Raw genomic sequence first — 21,028 nt, forward strand, 5'->3', positions numbered from 1 at the left:
AACAGGTGTGCCATTTGTCAGCTCTATTACAGTAATTCCATGAGCAATTATCTGCCATTATGCATAAGGTGGCATATGAGGAAAGAGGAGGCCGTGTTTGTGACTTTCAATAAATATGTTGCAATATGTTATTATATTATTGCTATCTAACATTTTGAGTACAACAAGAAATACACATAGAATTTGTTGAAATCAAATATTTCAATATTTTATTGCATTGGTAGGAAAATGCTCACACTCTTCCGATGAGCAACAATAGAAAGAAAAAAGAATGGACAGTGAAACAATAAAAAAAAACCTGCAGCTTTGCAAACCTCCCTTCCTAAGCCTGTATAGATGTCACTGTTTTTGTTCAATTACCGTAAATTATACAAATACAACAACCAGAACCAACAAGATATTATTTTTGCAGTCTGTATCAAAGCAATTATAAAAATAAAAAGCTTTAAATTCCAAATTTAAAATTTGCAGTCAATTTTTAAAAGTCTACAAATCATAGAGAGCAGTAAGTCCAAGCACAGAAGTTTACTGTATTGCAATACAGGCCTACATCCTCTGTTGTTTCCAATGCAACTACTGTATTTGTTCTGTGCAAATGTTGTTGGGCAATGCAACATCTATTGTATAAATTGGTGCATAGTCATGCTTGACATGTTCACAGGTAACATGCACAAAAACATAAATGTACAGTTAGAACTGGTTCTCAATTAAAACCCATCTCAGATTACAAACAATGACAGGAATATTTACACACAACACAAATAAAGAAATACCACTGAAAAGAGAAGGAAGACTTACATTTGACCTTTGAAAAGATGAACCCCAACTATTAAAATTAGCTGATTGATTATTCTACACATCTAAATGATACAAAGAAAGACATTCCCTCTCTGCTTAAACTTCAATCCTTCTTTTTTTGCTTCATAGTCAATGTACACAGTTTGGACAGTACACCACAGTACATTTACACATGAAGCAGAATATAGACAATACACTGCCAGATCAGATAGACCATTCACTACTGAATAGTGGACATTTCATACAGGGAATTCATGCTGTCAGATCCATTATATGTTTGATTATATGTGATGTTTCACTTATATCGTACAGACTGTATCTTATTCTTGAAATAACCCAGAATAGATTTATCTGACTGCTATAAATTAAACTGAATTCTCTGACAATATAGGAATGAACAATGGCAAGTATTTATTTCTTTGATCATCTCATCTGGTTTTTGGTGTTACCAGACATTATCAAGAATCACACTTGATCCTTAATCTCATTTTAGGTTATGGTCAGGGCTATAGTCTGAGCAAAAAGTAGACCTCAGGCTCTGACGGAAAGTGGGATGAGTCTGCAGGTGGAAGAGAGTCATCTGTATAGTAGCGGTCTCCATAGTGGTCCCCATTTCCATAACGTAATGATGTACAAGCTCCTTCAGGAAGTCCCCTGTCCTCCAGCTGGCCAAGATAACCTGCTATGTAAGAGCCAGTAGAGTGTCTGTTAGCTGGTGGATTCTGTGAGGCTGATTTATTCCTCAATACAACTCCACCAATGCTGGCGGTACTACTCTCTACTACACCCGGCCGAGGCTTAAGTGCCTCTAGCTGTCTTTCACGGGCACGACTGTTGATGTGACGCACTCGGCTTTGGCTCCGAGAGGATAGGCGACGGGTAAGGAGTGGAGGAGAATCATCTATATCAATGGAAGCAGAGGTTGCTTTGCTTGTTGTCTGTGGGTGTTCCAGTGGGAATTGTGTTTCCTGACACAACAGAGTAGGCTGAAGCCTTACTTTTTCACTGTCATCCCCCTCTAGACTGACCAGTTTCCGTAGCTGTTCTGTAAGTGGATCACAAGACTGTGATTGAAAAGTTACTTCCCCCATGGTACCCATCCTCTTTTGTTTCCTCATATGTGGAGTGATGAAACTACGGCTAATGATGTGGTATTTGCTCTGGAAGTTGCATGATATATCCTCAGAGGTCAGGTCTCCCAGGGACTTGGACTTACATGGGCTGGGGGTTGTGGAATCTATTGTACCAGGCGGGGGATGAGTTGAAGGCCCTAATTTGGAGTGTAGAGAAACTTTGGTTTCAGGCTTTGACTGGAGCCCAGTATTAATAAGGGAAACATTTTGAGTCCATGACTGCTTTGGGTTTGTGTTGTATGATAGTGTTTGACTTTGGCTTTGTGGTTGTGTGTTTCCAGGAGCTGGGAATTCCAATGAGGGTGTAATGCAGTCATAGTCCAGGTGGCTGTACACTGTATCAAAGTCTGAGGAAGGGGAATATAGGCCTCTACCTCCACTGGCAGATTGGCCAGGGAGACTTTCAGAAGAGGAGAAACCATTGTGGAAACACCTTTCTTGCTCCCTCTCTATTTGTCTATACCCTTGCCTATGTTGATGAGATCTATTTAAGATCTGGCTATAGCTCCTCTGTTGTGTATAGGACATATTAAAGTCTCTGTTGTTAAAAGCCTCAGGATTGCTATGAGGGATGGGATAGCTGCTCTGATGCAGTGGACTAGGGTTGGAAGATCTAGAGTCAAAGGGTCTGTGGAAGGGAGAATGCCAGGAGTTGGACTGATGTTGGAGATGGTTGGACAGTGGATGGGAAGGTTGATTAATTGGGGAGGGACACTGTGAAAATGGTACACTGGGTGCATGTGATGGGTATTGCTGTTGAGGATGATGGTATGACAAAGGCTGTTTTTTTTGGGAGTATTTGGGAGTGGACTCATTGGCTTGATAAATAGCATTGCGTTTAGTGGGACTTGTGAGCCTTTCCCATGGGTGGCCATGTCTCGGCGAGGTCAGCATCATTTCCAAAGGATCCTCATCAACATTTATCTCCACTTCTGCCAAAGCATGCTCAGCTGAATCATGGTAAAACTGCAAACAATCAATGTTTACAGAGGAGCCTATATGCCTTTTAGAGGTACCCTTCTCTTGCTCCAGTACTGGTGCTGGTGGATCATACACCTCCTCATACACACTCTCCTCTGCCTCCCCAACTTCTTCACTTCCACACTTGTTTCTGTGCATACCATCCCAGCCCACATTGTGTCCTTTCCCTAAACCCTGAACCACCTTTGCTGGAGAGGAGCCCAAGCTGTTTGAGGGTGTACCATCCATAGTGTCTGCCTGAACATGGACTTTCTGTTTCTTCAGGTTGTACACTGATACAGGCAACAGTACCTCCTCATCCAGAATGGTGTACACTTCCTCAAGCTCAGCGGTTTCTGGGCTCGAAAGAAGGGCAGGAGCAGGCAGGTCTGCCTGGCAAATCTTATGTGGTGAATGGATTTCAAGGTTTACATTATTTGTTGTTTGAGCTAACATTTGGGGACTTATCATGTGTTTCTTACTAGCAGATGCTGTGTTGGTCTTGAGAGGAAACTTAACATCTTGCAGCATTTTAGGGGTGGTAGGCCTAAAGTTTGAGTTAAGAGAAGGGGTATGATCATGGGTTAATGTGAAATTATTTTGGTCAACAGTGCTTTCAAACTGACCAATCAGAGCAGAAATAGAGCCACGTGTGTCTTGCTCATTGCCTAACGACACAGCATCAATGAGTCTGGAGATGGTGCTGTCATGCAAAGAGCTGGGACTCTTCAGATCACAGTCCATACTGATAGGGGAAAGAGGTGCCACAGAGGAAGGGGCAGAGGAGGAGGAGGAGGAGACTGAAGGTGCAACTGTGAATGTTGTGCTGTTTGATGATGTTTCTGGTTTATCTGGTCTTATCTGTTTGCTTTTGGAAGGTGAGCTGAAACTATTTTTTTCTGTCTCTGTGAAGATCATCTTTGATTTGTTGACTTTATTGCCTTCTGACTGGTAATTGACATAGTCTTCTTCACTTCTTACTTCTCCTCCACCAATGACCATATAAGAAGCCTCCTCTGATTGGTCAAGTTCATTATTTTTGTTAATGCATGTTTCAGAAGGGGCAGAGATGCTTTGTTCAATAGAAGTTGATGATTTGATGAGAAGATCCACAGATGATCTGGGCCTGTCGAAGGGGAAGGTTCCTATGGACACAGATTATTCAACATACAGATTAATAAAGAAAGGACTCATAAAAATACAACTTAATGTAGAACAACCAGCCAACCAACAATTAAATGACAACAATTAACACTCGAGCCAATACAAGGCAATAGCGATACACAGACAAATGGATCACCAAGTACAACTGTGAAGGGGAAGCTGAAAAATGAGGCTGTGGACGTTTAAAAAAAAAGGAGGAATCCATGTATGCGAACATCAGAATAGGAAAGAGATGGTCAAATGGGATTGTTTTGGTCAGATGGGATCAAATGACACAGCAATATATTTCTCAAACCACTTCTGAACAAAATACACTGGGTGGACGTAATACTGGTATGTTTTTGAACAATGCAACCTTCAGACAATAGGTATTTTAGATTACCTGCAGGAATATCCTAGTCAGTTCTCTACTATAAAGAAGCACAACAAATGAAGATGGGACAGAAAAGGCATGTTAAGGTATCATGGAGAGTAGGATGTAGTCTGTCAGTTCATATGGTTAGTGCACAAGTTTTTTTTAGATAGTTAATCAGCATGAAAAGCAATTCAAGTCAAAATACGGCTTTAAGAAATGTGAACTCCATTAATTTCAACACAAAATCAGTGGCACTTTTGTAATACAGTTTTTAAGAATTACATGGATAGCAACTCAATGTTATAATTAATGTCACATATTACTATGGCTTGTTTTGTTTTGGTACTAGATAATGAATCACAAATCTTACAAAGTTCTAATGCAAACTAAACGGAATGGATGTAATGTGGGTGTAATTTGCATAATTCCAAAATATGTGTAAAATATTTCTTTTTACTAGGATGACTTTTAAATACCCACCAATGACAGTGTCTGCACCCATTTCATGCTGTTCCTTGTCCGAGGAGCAGAGGGATAGCTGCCCTTGCAGAAGCCTGTCTAACGGCATGGAGATAGGTCTGTGGGTGAGGGGGGCCCGGGGTTGGTAACGCTTTTCCACCACTCTTTCCTTCCCTGACATGTCCTCTCCTACTGCACCTGTGCCATTCTTGTGGTCTGATATCGAGGCCACTGACTCTGATAGTGCCATCTTGGTTTTCTTCCGACCCTTTGCTGGGGCACTGGCTGTGCGCCGCAGAAAGTGATCACTGATGGAGCGTTTCCGAAGGCCACCGGTTGTATCCACACAGGATTTGGAAGAGCGGTTAAACAAACCCCGGATACCTCGCAGCTGATTACCCTGTAGGCAGGAGGAGCAGAACAGCAAGGAAAAAATAAGTGAAAAAGGATATCAGCAAAGATGGTGAAATCTGATATGGACTAAATATAACTTTTCACAAATTAAACTTTGAAGTTAAAGTGTTAATTTTCATTGAAACAATGAATAAGATATGCCATCTATTGAACTCAGTTTACAGTTTACAATTGCATGCTTTTACATGTATTGCCTATAGATGGCATCCTTACCCCTTCAGTTATCAAAATGTGTAAGTGGCCATTGTGGATTATACAGGCAAGTTTACATTGCAAATTATTCCATCTTTGTTGACAATTATATCACAACAGTAGAAAGAAATGTAATCTGAATTAAAAAATGACTTCATAAGTAAACTGTATGACTCAGTGGTTTCATGTCACACACACAAACAAGTCAGAGCAAATACAACTGAAGACAAACTGCACTTTTGCACTCATGCATTACTGTTTCATGCAGAACCACACAGAGCGTAGGCTACCAGGATACCTTGTTAGCTCCTAGAAAGTGCATTATGGTAAAGCTGGGGTTCAGGACTAGAGGGCTCCACTAGAAAGACAAAGAATTAAAGAAGCATAGCCTCAACAGATTGATACGTTGAAAAAAACATGTTTTTTTCTGTTTACCTCCAAAAAATATTCTCAAGAGGTTCCCGGGGAGATCACTACAGTGAACACCTGGAAAATATAGCACTCACCTTCCCATAGACATCATGCACTGACACATGCACAAAGATGGAAGCCTCTGTCAGTCCCTCCAAGTAAACATGTCTGTAACCTGTTGTTAGAGATGAAAGGAGAAAGCATGTAACCGAGAGAATGAGTGGTAGAAGAAAGATAATAGCTGTCATCAGGTTGCTGATTGTGTAGTAGGGGCCTGAGGAAGGGCATCAGTGATTCAGGGACAACTCTGATGGATGTGGACAACAAAAATAACCTCCAACCACCTTTCACTTTACAAATCAAACAAATCATGGTTCACTAGACAAATGATAATGTGTCCCATAACCATAGCACTGTTAAAGCCATCAGGGAATTATGTGTTTAAGAGTGAGTCTGTATTGGTGAGTCTGTCCATCTATTTGTGTTAAATAGCAGAACTATAAATAGTTTTTTTCAGATATAGCTGAAATAGTTGATGAATTCTGCACAGACCAGGCATCAGGCTGCTGAAGGCAACAGTCCGTTGACCAATAAAGTCCCGTCCAATAGGGTCATGGTCCCAGACGAGGAAGCGCACCAAAGCTACCTCAGCCATGTGGAGCGTGAAAGACAAGGTCTCTTCCCATACTGGATTAAAACCTGAGGAAAATATACAAATATCATATATGCTCATTAGGATGTGCTTCATCAATATGTCCATCAAGCACAGATGTAAATCATGAAAGACTGAAAGTGAATGTAAATCTGATGAATTGTAAAATATGTTGGTAGTAGTGGTGTGTCAGATCATAGTATTTCATGGATTGAATGCCCCGCAAAGTATTCTTATAATACTGTTGAGCTATGATGGCTCCATAACCTTCCCCAGGGGAGGCTTTTCCCCTCCCCCTGATGGGTGCCCTCATCTATGGAGATGTGTTAGCAAACCCCTCTGTTCTGCTTCTTTCATGCCTCTTATTAATTAATCTGACTTTTGATCCCAGCAGCGCTCCATAACCAAAAGTGTGTAGCATCTGTGGCTAGAGCACTGTTTAATACCCGTTGTTTTTTCTAAGGATTGATTGCAGTCATTATTAGAAATTAAGTTACTTTTGTTTGCGTGCCATAGTGTGTATACTATACTATATGTATAGTGTAATATACACATAGTATGTACAGCATATGGCACCTTTCAAATCCCTTTTCAGAGAATAGAAAATAAAGTGCAAAAATATGTAAGTGGTACTGTATCACAACAAAGCAGTAGTCATTTGCATTGCATTGTTGCAAAACAGTAATGAATAGGTCATAACATAAAATCAAGCCATTGTAAAATTGTAATAATAATAATCATCATGATTAATATGTGGTGCAGACATTTATTCCATCCCTTGTTAGGGCAGAGCCTATTTCTCAGAGATCAGTCTGTCCAGTCTGTTTTATATGGGCTAAAGGTCTGCAATAGAATTTGTTGCATTTCTGTAATTGCGATCAATTAAAATGTTAGATCAGTAGGCCCTTTTTTCCACAGCAGACATTTTGAGTGGTCTCAGTAGGAAAAGCACAGGTGTTACTGATAAAATTAACGGGGACTCTGTTCTACACTAATCTGGAACCCTGAAACTGAAGCAGGTAAACGGAATTCAGCCATCATTCATTCTATTGAGCTCTTCCTACTGTGACATGTTAAAATGTAGTCCATGAAAAGGGCTTCTTTTTAAAATACAATAACAAAACTTAACATAAAGATGATACAATTGAAGAAATCTGATATTTTCTACAATAATATTCTATTTGACGGAACTATGCAGCCCTGGCCAGATATGACATGATATACTCAACATCTCACCAAAAGGAAATAATCAGTCAAACTAAAATTTGTAGGCAGTTAGGAAGCTGCGATGGGTTGATGCTAATCAGATCATATAGTTCTAGGAATTTAGAGTAACTTCTGGTCATTTTCTGTTGTGCAAGAGATGACATGTTAAAACATTCAGTAGTTCAGTGTGTTTACAGTATTGCTGTTCAAGTTCATCTGTGTGTGTCTAACCATTGTCATCAACAACTCGTGTCTGTTCCTTGCAGCAATCAACTGGCAGACCGATGATCTCCACTTCAACAAATGGATCAATAATCTGATAGAGAAGGAAGAGCAGTGAGATGATAAAAAAGGCAATACAATTCTGTCATATTACACGACATTAAATTAATTTGACAGTCTTTTTAGTTGTAGTTGTTTTTAAAGATGACACATAAGTATTATGACTTTAAATTAAATTTCATGCTGTTGAATATATATTTCTGATCAAGAGCAAGATAAACATATCTAAGAAGGCAAGTGTAACAGTGCATGTTTATTGATATGTGTGTGAGACAGAATCAGAGTTCAGTGTGTTTGTACCTCTCCACGGTCCCCCAGCATGGAATCTGGAGGTTTGGGCAACTGCTGTCCACTAATGATTTTGAGAATGAGCTGTTTTTTGGGGTAAGCTGGAAGTGGGTCAGCACTGAATGGGTTGAAGGAGCCTGGAGGGAATGAAAGACAGCAGAGCAAGGACTTTGATTATGTCATCACTTAATCCAAAAAATCCAAACCCAAATATTTACACACAGGATGTGCATAGGAACAAATAACAGACAGAACTATATAGACTTTGCTAAATTTACATTAAACTCTATTACTGGATTCACAATTTATATGCTTCTTTTGAGCATTACATCATGAACAGCTGATTGCTCATCAGTGTTTATTTATATGAACATATCAAGCATTTGTTTGCATGCTTGTATTTTTATTGGTTGTGTGTATGCAGCATATTTGTTGTAGTACCTTTACACATGGGAGGGGGCTTGAGGACATAGCCAATACCTCCATTCACCATGAACTTGGCTCTGTTGAGCTGCATCATTCTGCCTTCAGTCTGGTAGTTCAGGGCCACTAAAAGAGAAAAAAATAGTTTCATTACTAAATGTCACGTAACCCCTACACATCAAGCTATTGGTGCAATATAAATAAGCTAAAATGAGAGTGATTCTTCACTCTACTTACTTTTGCATTTATAAAATGTTCCTCTTTTGTTTATCAATTCTTTTTTATTCAATAAAGGAAGGAACATAAAAACTGATTAGCAAAGAAGTACTGTAAAAACCAGTGTATAAGTTGCACCTTTAACGCAATATTTTTTCATTTAAAAGTGGGGTGTGTCTTATACACCGGTGTGTCCTATTCACCAGTAAAATACAGAGAGGTTGGATCTGCATATGATTATAGGTATATAAAAGGCTGTCCACACTGGAAACGATAACTATAACAATAGCTATAACTTTAAACATAATGATGTGAGCGTCCACATTTCTGTTTTGGCAGCTGATGAAAACAGATAGATTATTGATGACCCATTAATGCTGTATTTTGTGCGGAAAAATGATTGTGTGTTGATCAGAAGTATTTGGGGACACTAGTTGCTGTGATGTTTCAATATTTACAGACCAGATGTTGAAGCACAATGTGCAAAAGCGTGACTCGGGTGCAGTAGTCTATTTACGCACAGCGACAGCTCTGATGAAGAGTTATTGGGACTCGAGTAAGCATACAGGTACACACTGTATCAAATATGTAAAGTTATTGTGTTCTTTTAAAAGGTTTAATTGAAACTCATAGCCTAACCCGAACCCAGTCAGAGTTAATATACCGGTCCAGTTTAGTAAAGCAAATCATTACCGGACCATTAACCATTAAACTGACACACTGTTTCAGGTGTAATATGTGTGTTTTGATTGTGTTTCAAATAAAAGTAAATTGAGAAAGTTTTGGAGTATAAACGCCTGTGTTTATAAATGCATAACTACTGGTGCATTCAAATAAGTCTGTAATAGTATGTAAAAGGAAAGTGTTTTTCCCAGTATGACACCCCCCAAAAATAGTCTTATACACCGCTGCGATCTTGGATTGTTTGACTTTGACATTGGATTGTTCAGTTCCTGTGCAGTTGATAATATTTGGATCCAGACATTTTTTTAGTTTATCTATATATATTTATACTTGATCTTATTTTTTTATTTATCTAGGCCTATATACTGTATTTCTGCTTAATCCTCACAAATTACTATTCCAACTGTAACCCAATAAATACACTCACACACAATCACAGTTACACACATGCAATGCTGCACAACTGAGTTCACACTCTTACCCATTAGGCCCTGCAAAGATGACCAAATCAGGAAAATAGCAAACCACAGAATGTGATATGCATACATGAAGTATATGATGAAGTATATTTATGTGTATGCATTTATTATACAGTGTCAAATAATGAGAGTGTATGTTGCTTCATTAAAAGATAAGCTCCACACGAGTCAAAAGCTTTGAGTGACAGACAGCGGGCTCACCCAACTGACAGCCCACATTCCAATAGAACTGGGGGTTGAAATTGGACGAGTCAATGCGATAGGCTGAGGGGTAAATCCGTGACAGCTGCCTCTGGTTGAACACCAAGAAGTCTTCAGCTCTGTGATTGACCAGAGACTGGGCTCTGGTTTCACTGAATGACAAAACATCACCTGGAGTACCTGAAGGGAAACATGGGTTAGGCATGAGGTAAATGTTTTTAAAGGATATTGCAATACGCTTATTTGTACGCCTATGTGTGTGTGCAGTCAAAACTAAATGTTTCACCTTCATTCAGACACTCCTGCGAGGCAACAGAGTTGGTGAACACCACCAGGTTTGACAGATCTCTACTCAGTTTCATCGTCTTCCTCTTCCTTCCACCCCTAAAACAATTGCCAGATGAAAATTGCAAGAAAGGACAGAGGAGAGTGAGTGAGATCATGTATGTATATATGAGACAAGTAAGATGGATGTCTAGGAAGCCATGAACACACTCAAATACCCATTCAAGCATTTACATTGGCAAAAGCATAACAAGCGGCAGAGGGATGTCCATCAGTGAGGCAGGTGCAAATGGCAGTAAAGGGCATCAAAAGCAAAAAGCTTAATAGGGACCAGAGCGCATGCAGTGCAGCAAGACTCACATACAACTACACATACACAAAGTCATGCACACGCAATCTTGCAGAACAGCCAGTCACACAGATGCGTGCTTACAGGAATGTGTATTGTGACAGTTCTCAAAGATATGCATATATGAATATGCAACCAGGAACAGATAATGGAGGAACAAAGAGGGAGACAAAGGCCTGATACACAGAAACCGACTAAAGGAGGGGAAAAAACAGCTGAATTTCCATACTTCCTGCCCAGTGCTCACACACAAAGAAAAAAGAAAAAGGAGACAGAGCTGCTCAAAGAATGTGCGTGAAAGAGAACTGGGTTGTATTCAAGTTGCTATTCCCTCTACGTGTGTATTTTTTCCCACATTTGTGAATCAGATCTGTATTTTTAAAACCATAGTATGAGCAGACAAAAAACACTGAATCCTGATTTTGGCCACTTTTGTACGTGGTTCTAAATATGATGAATATCTAATTTACATTTGATGAATATCCATCTTAACACTTAATAACTGAGCGCATTTATTTCAGTCCAATGAAACATTTGTCATAATCACACAGTGGCATACTGGAGGAAAGAATGAGGACAACTACAACGGAGGTTTTCAGCAGAGGAACAATGAAGTGGAACATTTGAGATGCAGTAGAAGCAAAACTCAAAGTGACATGGGAAGTAATGGAAAGTACATTTACTCAAATATAGTACTTTCATACAATTTTAAGGAACTTTACTTGAGTACTTTGAGTTTTTATATTTTGTACTTTCAACTCCTCACAACTAGAAATACATTTCCAATTAAGATTTTACATACAAAGCATTTAATCAGTGAATGAATAACTATTATTAAAACTACTATGTATAAAGATTAGCTCCACTTTGACCAACTACAGCGTTTACGGTAAGTGCCACTTACATGTTATTACATCAATAATAATGCTGCAATAGTATAATAACTCTGGCATACTCTGGTATTATTCACTTTTGCTTTTTAATTTCATTCTGTTGCCGTAATTTTGAATGCAGGAGTTTTTATTGTAATGGAGAATTATTAATGATGAAATATTGCTAATAAAATAATAAATATTCCTCCACTGATCACAGGAAAAACTTTGTCTAAACAAAACATTAAAACTACATTTAATAAAAGTAAGTCTTTAGCACAAGAAGCAATATGTTTCCTATATTTTATACAATACACCTAGCTATGATTTAAATGAGTTAATGGAGCAATATGACAACACCATACATGATGCCCCTGGCCATGGCCTTAATTTCATTCATCACAGGAGTTTTGTCTTTAGTATTTTGGGCATATGAGTCAGTTCAGTAAAGTTTAAATTTAGTAGATTAAAAATATTATGTGTCACAAAAAAAAATCAGTTCTGAGCATGAAGTTATAATTGTATAATTAAGCAATATTTGCAGAATGAATGTAGCCTAGGACTTTAAAAAAAATATAGAAGTGTTGATGTTAGACTTTTTTGAAGTCCTTCATCTGACAGATTATCAATTTTACATGAAAGGAGAACAAATCAATAGCAGCCAAGCTACAGGCTTCAAGTCCAAAATTGTTTTCCTCACTTAAACAGAAATTATTACTGAGAAAGCTACTAATGCCTTGATCACCTGTTGAATTGTCCTCCAGCCTCTTTCCAGGACCTCTCCGGACTGTCGTCCTCCTTGTCCACACTTTGGCATGTCAGCCTGGATTTAGAGTGCCTCTGGATAACGAACAGACACATACACAAATATATTAACAGACACAGAAGCAGCACTGCAAGGAAGGTTTAATTTACTATTTCATTTCTATTTTTGACACATTGAAAAGAGGAAAAATAGTGCCTACATTCTTGTTGCAAATTATTTTCAACTTAAATTCTGATAAATGTGTTAAATACACATCATACATGATACCACCCACACACAAACTTATGTGGGTTCTTTAGTGGGCAGAGGTTGCTGATAGTCTCTCTTTTGAAATTGTATGTGTTTCATAGATGTGTTATCATAGAGTGTTGTTATTGTTTTTGAGTTTTTGCATGTCGGTGAGTGTTTTAGGTATAGCTTATGTAATTATAGAGAGTGTGTATTTGGTAAAGTGTATTCTTCTGTGAGAGAAGCAACATCCCTATTAGAGCTAAAGTGGAGTTGAGGAGGGGATGAGGGTCACAGTAATTACAGGTTTTAGGCTGCTTGCCAACAGATTACATGCACCAATGCATGCACATATACACATGCATTCACACGCATACACACGCACACGCGCACACACACACACATGTGAGAGGATGCAAAATATGCAAAGACAGAAGCATGAAACAATGAAGACAAGACGAGAGTGGGTAAACAGAGGAGGGGAAAGAGTGCAGAATGGAAGGTTAAAAAGAAGCAAACGGGTAGAGGAAGAAAATCAATGGAATAACCAGACTGAGAATGAGAGAATGTAGAGAAAAACAAAACCAAATAACCACTCATACAACATTTATGCACAAACCTGTCTTAATTATGACCCTGCTTCCTACTACAGGCTTAAGATAATTCTACAAAGGGTGTAATATATTTAAATTTCCAATGTTTGATTTTATGAAAATAGGTTTCTGTTTCCCTTCCCATAAGTGATGCTAATCAGTTTCTTAATCTTACAAAGATACTCTTGTCTCTACTGTTTGAACAATGTACTTAATGGGCAGTTTATTATGTACACCTTGCTGTTCAGTGGTATTTAAAGAGCCCTGACACACTAAGTGAGATGTAATTGCTAACCTTTGCTTGTGGTATTTTTTGATGTTTCCAGCTCTATTGGATCTAGTCGGCTCTCTCAATGGTCATTTATCAAGGTTTATTATTTGTGTGGTTTAAAGTATCGAAGTATATCATTACCAACCAATCTGAAGCTGAACACAAATTCCCCATTTGAGAACCCACAAAAGATCAAAAATGCAAAAAGCATCCTCTCTTTCCATGCTCCTCACCTTATGTTTGAGCGTCGTGATGAAGGATCTGCTCTGGGATTTCTTCAGTACACCTTTGGAGCTCTAGATACAAGGAGAACACACTCAGAGGCTATTTTACATGTGTATTTGTGTATGCTTGTTTACTCTCATGTGTTAAGCATTTGGTGTGAATCTAATAACAACCAAATTAGCACCCAGTGAGTCACTTAAACCCGAAAGCTCAGTAGCTGGAGGGGCTGCAACAGACATCAGCCAATAAACCACAACACAGCTGAAGAAGAGAGTGGGGGAGAAATAAGAATAGGAGAGACAGAGAAAGAAGATAAATTATGGTAAGGAAGAGAGTGACAAAAAGAGCTTTGGAGACAGAATGAGGTAAAGGGAATCTCCAGCAAAGCAGGAGTAGAAAAGGAAACTCTGAGGCACGACACCCACTGTGGGTGTTGGGAAGTGGCTCTCAGGAAACTAAAGCTTCTAAAAATAGCATGAGAGGCAAGGAGGGAAATAAAATATTGAGTAACACTGCAGACATTTAGTTTCTCATCACTTTAGGTCTGTTTTGACATGCTTTAGATGAAATACCGCCCATGCATGAGGAAATAGGGCATTCCCTGCAGAGTGGCCTGAGGAAGTGCTGTTTGTCTGTGCATTGTTTGTGTGTTTTGTGGGTACATTTGACCTGTGGGTGGTGCAGTAAGTAGTCTTTATTTTCTCCCTCCGTGACTAATACCATGGCCTAGTTTTATCCCCCCTCTCCTCTCTTTCTTCTCTTCATCTGTTGACATGTATTACTCTGCTGCATGCATCTCTACCCATTGCCTTGGGGCTGTACCTGCCGCAGGTTCTTCTGCAGGCCCTGGTGTGTGGCTCGGAGCAGGGCTCTGATGCTGAAGCTTTCCGTATCTTCCTTGTCTCCAATGCGAGACTCCTTCAGCAGAGAGTCCAGTTTCTTTCTGATGTCAGACTCCACCTGGTGATGACCATTCCCCTGTTTGAAAGCAGAATGGAGTTAGCAGGTTAGAGAGCAAGAAAGGCAAGGAAGCGAGAGACACAAAACACATTGCAAAAACACATTTATGGACAGGAGATTATGGAGAGTATTACTTTCACGAAACAAGGACACACAGTGCCGGTGATGCGAAACTCCTGAAACCGGGCCCAGCCAATATTAACGAATTGCAGAGCTGCAGCACCAACAGTCAGACCTGCTGTGTTGCCTCAAAAAGCGCAAGAAAACCAACACCAGTAAGACTTTATGCCAGGGGGAGTGAAAACTGATGCAATTTTGACTTCTGCACAATCGGACAGTGAGTGTAACCACTTCAGAAGTTTTTTTTACAGTACGGAAGAGAAATATTGTGTTTAATATTCAAGATGCTATATTTTAAAGATCCAAAATGACAGTAATAGGAGTATTTTTCCTCTGCTGAATATTGTGAAGAATACACTGCTCTGAGTCTGAGTGCTAAAAAAAAAAGAAGTATGCCCTCTTTGCAAATGTTTACACATAAATGTATATCCGTTTAAAATACAAAATGTGCAGTAAAGTATATATAATCCATCATTGTCTAATATATATTTAAGCAGGCTATATAAACTGCACAGACCCACCTACTGTATGTATAGTACCAGTCAAAAGTTTGGACACACTTTCCCATTCACATAAATGAGAAAGTGTGTCCAAACTTTTGACTGGTACTGTATATAAAGCAATTTATTAGATTACCCACATAATATTTACTTCAGCACACCTTTGCACCTTTACTTGTATCCTGTTTACGATTTACAGGGCTTTAACTTTGCATAAACATTGTATGTTGCTGTCCATTTGTTGTTTCTATATCTATATGTTTTCCCTTACTTGCTTGTATATAATAGTTATTGTAATAATAATTGTTTGTTTGTTGTGAGAACATTTATAGCCACTAGAAACCGGAGTCTAATGAATAATACATTCTTAAGAAAGATCTTCAAAATCAAACTGGCACATGCTATAATGTATATGAAATGTGATACATTCTCACGCTTCATACTCACCAGGTAAATATAGTGCACTATACAGTAAATAATGATTGATTTTGAGGGCTATAGTGAGCTGTAACACTGCCACAAGTGTTCAAATTGCAGCAGCTATTACTTTTCTTACATCAACATTAACACATCTACATTTGCATGTCTAAACTGTTTCAGGTACAAGTTGGTGAGTAGGGAACTGAGGACGCCACTTCAAGGCCTGCAACAAGACGTATCGGGGGTCACAAAGAATTTAACAGGCCTTCTGAAGACTGTGTAGCTTGTACATGTTGGCCTGAGCCCATGATGGGAGATCCATGATCTTGGAACATGTACTGACAACATTATGTGTTGCCTTCTTATCGGAACATTAGTGCATTGGTATTTACTGCTGAGAAAGCTTACTGTACAGCCAAAGTTATGCTTATCCCTAGTTAGTTTAATGAGCTAAATACAAAACCTCTCAGTGGAAACCTGCCACCATCCCTTTAAAATGGGGATGATCATCCAAAGTGGCATCTGTGGCCTCATGCCTCCAGCTAAATGTGGTAGAATGATGCCATACTCAGTCACACAAGTGAACCATCTGGAAAATAACTGGAGTGCATTCCTGCTTTAAATGTGATAAAAAAACGATAAAAAAGAAAACCCTGGAACTACAGTTGCATAGATTTACATGTAGCTGTATTCATCAATAAATAAAAACAGCAAGTTCTTTTTCTTGTTCTTTTTACACTTGTATTGGCTTAATACTCAGGGATCTGCACCATTAAACATTGATTATCCCCAAACATTACTGCGGCGATGATAAATAAAACTTTACAAACAACAACATTACAACCCAATTAGTAAACTCATTACCCTGAACACAACGAAATCATTAAGATCTGATTATCTAACTTCTCTTTGTGTTGCATATGCATAGAAAAAAAGGGTTTCATTTTCTAAGATTAGTTCCTTTTTTCTTGTTTTTGCTGCCTTTTATTGGATGAACAAACTAAGAATAGAGCCACACAAGGAAGCTGCCCAAACAGACAGCAATAAAGGAAAAAGGCAGGTTCAATTAAATTACGTTTGCCTCTTTATTTTTATAATAAAGTATTTTAAAGGTTAAAAAAATAATAATATTACAATTTAAAAAACACCCTTTTTGTATTCTCACATCAATTACGCTAACTTTTATTGAAGTGCCTAATTCGATGTTTTTTCATATAAATCATTTTGCTACTCCTCTGGTTGGAGCGGCATGTAGAAACATTTGGCAGAGGTCTTTGTAACAATAATAGAGATTTCACAGCTACTTAGGTGTCCCATTCAAATGGTTAAAGTTCTTCGAGAGTGACTTACTAACATTTTACACCGTGTCTAAACAGGAGGCGTAACAGAGCAGCAGTAAATGCTCCATTCTGTCTAAACAGGAGGCGTTCAGGCACCGTGTTGAGTGTAGGTCACCTCTGTTTTGCCAGTGTTCAGAACTCAATTCACAGTCACTGAAGTAACAAATGTAAAATGGACGAAAACAGACTTAAAGTATGAAAATATGCCTCACATGTAAAGCATGAGTGAAACATGATTAGCTTTTTGGCCTGTGTAGAAAGCAGCATTAATTACAATAGGAACATATTTGTTCTGTCAGGCACGTGACACAGATGACAGAAAGATGTGGCTGACACTGTTAGTTGTCTTGCTATTAGGATAGCTCATAAAATAAGAATTGTATTAAAAAAATGACGATGATTAAAGTGGACATAACATGTTTTTTGTGATTTTCTGTCATTTATATACTGTTATGATGTTGGATGTATATGTTACACACAGTCAAAGTTCCAAACTAACTAAATGTTAAGGTTGTTACTAAGGTTGTTCCATTGGCTGTACGTATCGTCCACTCGCATATTTCAATTTGATTTCGGCTTGTGCATGAAGTATTTGAGAAGTTTATATTTCAAAAAGTAAAGAAGAGGGATGAGAAGTGAAGTCCATCTACTATTGTTTGTTTATATAACCTCTTTTGTACACTACCTTAGATCAAGGCTAACACTAGCTCACTAGCCCTGTCTCAGACAGAGGCATTTAGGGCCAGTACAGGATGAATAAGGATTTTTTAAACTGTAAAATCATGTAAGGATATTCCTGTAGAGCCCCTCAATAAAAATGTAGACCTGTAAATGTGCATGTTATGTCCCACTTAACAAACAATTAACAAAACACTCCTTTATCTATCGTACATTACTGCTCTTGAGCTTAAAGTCGTCCTCAATTTCATCAGCGCTGTCATCATCGGACACCTCCCCTTCCTCAGCGTCTGCAGACAGATAGGCAGGCAGACGCTTTCCCTGGAGAGAGAGAGAGAAGACAGACAAAGAGACAGGAGAAGAGTGACAAACTTACATTTGACCCGTGCATAAACAATCCTTCACTCTTCGCTTTTAACACTTTGTATACTCAATAACGCCCACACAGGTTGCACCCTGAAGATAGTCCAGGAATAACACCGGAGAATGCAATATATATTTCACAGACGCATTAAGGTATCCTCTCTCAAAATTCTTTATGTGGCTCCTTTTCCATACTATATAGGTAGAATTAAAGCCATTAGTGCCACATATAAGTGCAAGTAAAAGCACAAAACACGCATTCCTGGACACACAAACACACAAAATGTACAATCAGCTGTGGATTCTCAGAGAAGCTCCCTGAGCAGCTCTTTCAGCAGAGTGGAAGCCCATTAGTGAGCTATTCTGACGTGTGAGTGGGAGTTGAGATTTTCTAAGCTTCAAAATCAATGGCAGACTCCAAGCTTTCTGCAGTACATCCAGTCTCTCACTGGCTGATATCACCACCCTCGCTTTAACTGCTGCCACAAGCAGTCTATCCCCTCTCCTTCTTTTTGTGACCGTCTAAAACCCTTAAACCATTTTCTTTATTGTGTTGTGACCCTCTGGCCTCTTGCTCCTCTAGGGGACGCAGAGAGGGGAAAGGCTCTCAAAAGAGGGCAGAGAGGGGGAGGAAAACTGTTAGAGAGGTGTAAAGGGCTTTATAGAAAATCAATAATGCTCTTTTACTTTCTAGACATTTGGCTGGGGGGACAGGGCCAAAGCTCTGCTTATCCAGGGGAATAATGCAGGCTTTCTTCACATTACAGATAAAGTCAATTTGATCTGGTTCTTATAACAAAAAGTCCAATAAATTCTAAAAGCTCTTGCACATCCAGAAGCTCTCTCTCTCTCTTACACTCCCTCAGTCCACATGTCAAAGTTTCCTTGGGCAATACACTGAACCCCAACTCTTACTCTTGAAGGCTGTGCCATTAGTGTTTGAATGATTAGTTCTTCCTGATGACATGTGTGTTATGTGTGGTTCCTTAATTTCAAATGAATGGAAAATATATTCTTTATTTTTAATTGGGGGACAATTTCATATTGAAGCCACTGAACTTTAAAATCCTACTAAATCATTCAAATTAGAAATATGACAGACACAATGGTGCTGTTGCTGCCAATCCTGTGGTAAAGTTGTATGTTGTTCAGTCACTTGATTATTTTAACCAGATATTTGGGGAATATAAGATTATTTGTGACTCTGCTACAGATAAAACACATAATATATTTTTCATGGGATGCCAGTATATTTTAAAAGATTCATTTAATCATGGTTAACTACAAAATTGCTACAGCTAATAGAAATCTAAAATGCATGTTTTTTGTACTTCTGTTTGTGTATATGTTATGAAATAAATCTGTCAGTCTGTCATCACATGCCAGCATCTCGTCCCTCTCTTATTTCCTCTCTATAATATGATGGCCTAGTCTTGTCCTCCCCTCCTCCTTTTTATTCTCTTCATCTGTTTATGGGAGTAATTAGCTGCCTTGCAGTGCCCCTCCCACTCCCCGTCCTCAGTACAGTAGCGCTCATGAAGTAAAATATGGAGCAATTACAAGTGCTCCGTTTTCTTCACTGAACAAAGAGGAATGAAACTGAGAGAGTGTAATCTAGAGGCTTTCATTCACAAGTGCATTAAATGACTGGGCATATTCTGTATTTATTCATTCATTTAAAACATAAACGGTTAATCTACCGTCCATCCATCCATCCATCCATCCATTCATCCATCCATTCATCCATCCATCCATCCATCATCAGCAAACCTGTTATGTATTCTTACTTTGATGAGTATCTTGCCCAGCAGGCTGTTAGGACTGGGTAATGTTTTGGAGTCTCTGTTCAGTGCATCTCCCACATCCAGTTTGTCAGCAAAGATTTCTCGGAGATATTGAGCAATCTTCTTCTGCTGCTGGATGGTACAGTGGTTCTCTATTGACAGAATTACTGGGTACCTGAAAGAAAGAAAAAGACTTTCCATAAATGATATAAAACCTGTCAACAGTTATAAAATGTATCTTGAATGCAGTCAGTGGACTGAAGTGAAACTGATCTGCCGACATGAGTGTGAATGACATTTCAAACTGTACTTCAGTTTCTCAAGAACACAGAAAGTAAATGATAAGAAATGAAGCTGCATAGACACCTCTTCACCTCTGCGACATGGTGTGTGTGTGTGTGTGTGTGTGTGTGTGTGTGTGTGTGTGTGTGTGTGTGTGTGTGTGTGTGTGTGTGTGTGTGTGTGTGTGTGTGTGTGTGTGTGTGTGTGTGTGTGTGTGTGTGTGTGTGTGTCTGGCAGAGGTGGTGTGTGTGTCTGTGTTTTCATTTAGAAAAGGTGAAATGACTTGTGGCCACAAAGCAGCACAGCTCAAATGTCACGTTTGTCAGACTGACAGCTCTCCCTCAGGGGACAAAGCCCTATTCTCACCTCTACCTCTGATCCATAAAACACACATACATATATACTCACACATATGCACAGATAGTTGAAGAGAGAGAGAGAGAGAGAGAGAGAGAGAGAAGAGAGAGAGAGAGAGAGAGAGAGAGAGAGAGAGAGAGAGAGAGAGAGAGAGAGAGAGAGAGAGAGAGAGAGAGAGAGAGAGAGAGAGAGACCCTTTAAAAAAGACAAAAAGAGACAACAGAGACAGTAACATCCAAAGTCATTTCATTTCCCAGACAGTAACATCCTGGAGATCCTCTCAGGTGAAACAGTGAGGCAGCTCAATGAGCTGTAAAA

At 39.0% G+C, this 21,028-nt stretch overlaps 1 protein-coding gene across 1 annotated transcript in view; it reads right to left on the bottom strand.

Moving 5' to 3' along the window:
- Nucleotides 1–1,304: 1,304 nt before the first annotated feature.
- plch1 (phospholipase C, eta 1) overlaps nucleotides 1,305–21,028 on the bottom strand; it is a 32,995-nt gene continuing 13,271 nt past the window's right edge. Inside the window, exons 8-22 of the mRNA XM_062419442.1 lie at nucleotides 20,075–20,246; nucleotides 18,138–18,245; nucleotides 14,729–14,884; nucleotides 13,915–13,977; nucleotides 12,569–12,663; nucleotides 10,604–10,701; nucleotides 10,318–10,497; nucleotides 8,756–8,863; nucleotides 8,327–8,451; nucleotides 7,976–8,060; nucleotides 6,439–6,585; nucleotides 5,982–6,061; nucleotides 5,774–5,833; nucleotides 4,891–5,269; nucleotides 1,305–4,036 (exon numbers count right to left, since the gene is read on the bottom strand). Coding sequence (XP_062275426.1) covers nucleotides 1,305–4,036; nucleotides 4,891–5,269; nucleotides 5,774–5,833; nucleotides 5,982–6,061; nucleotides 6,439–6,585; nucleotides 7,976–8,060; nucleotides 8,327–8,451; nucleotides 8,756–8,863; nucleotides 10,318–10,497; nucleotides 10,604–10,701; nucleotides 12,569–12,663; nucleotides 13,915–13,977; nucleotides 14,729–14,884; nucleotides 18,138–18,245; nucleotides 20,075–20,246 — 4,588 coding nt within the window. The remainder of the gene's footprint in view (nucleotides 4,037–4,890; nucleotides 5,270–5,773; nucleotides 5,834–5,981; nucleotides 6,062–6,438; nucleotides 6,586–7,975; nucleotides 8,061–8,326; nucleotides 8,452–8,755; nucleotides 8,864–10,317; nucleotides 10,498–10,603; nucleotides 10,702–12,568; nucleotides 12,664–13,914; nucleotides 13,978–14,728; nucleotides 14,885–18,137; nucleotides 18,246–20,074; nucleotides 20,247–21,028) is intronic.

The sequence above is a fragment of the Scomber scombrus genome, chromosome 5 (genome assembly GCF_963691925.1).
Source record: "Scomber scombrus chromosome 5, fScoSco1.1, whole genome shotgun sequence".
Classification (NCBI taxonomy): Eukaryota; Metazoa; Chordata; class Actinopteri; order Scombriformes; family Scombridae; genus Scomber; species Scomber scombrus.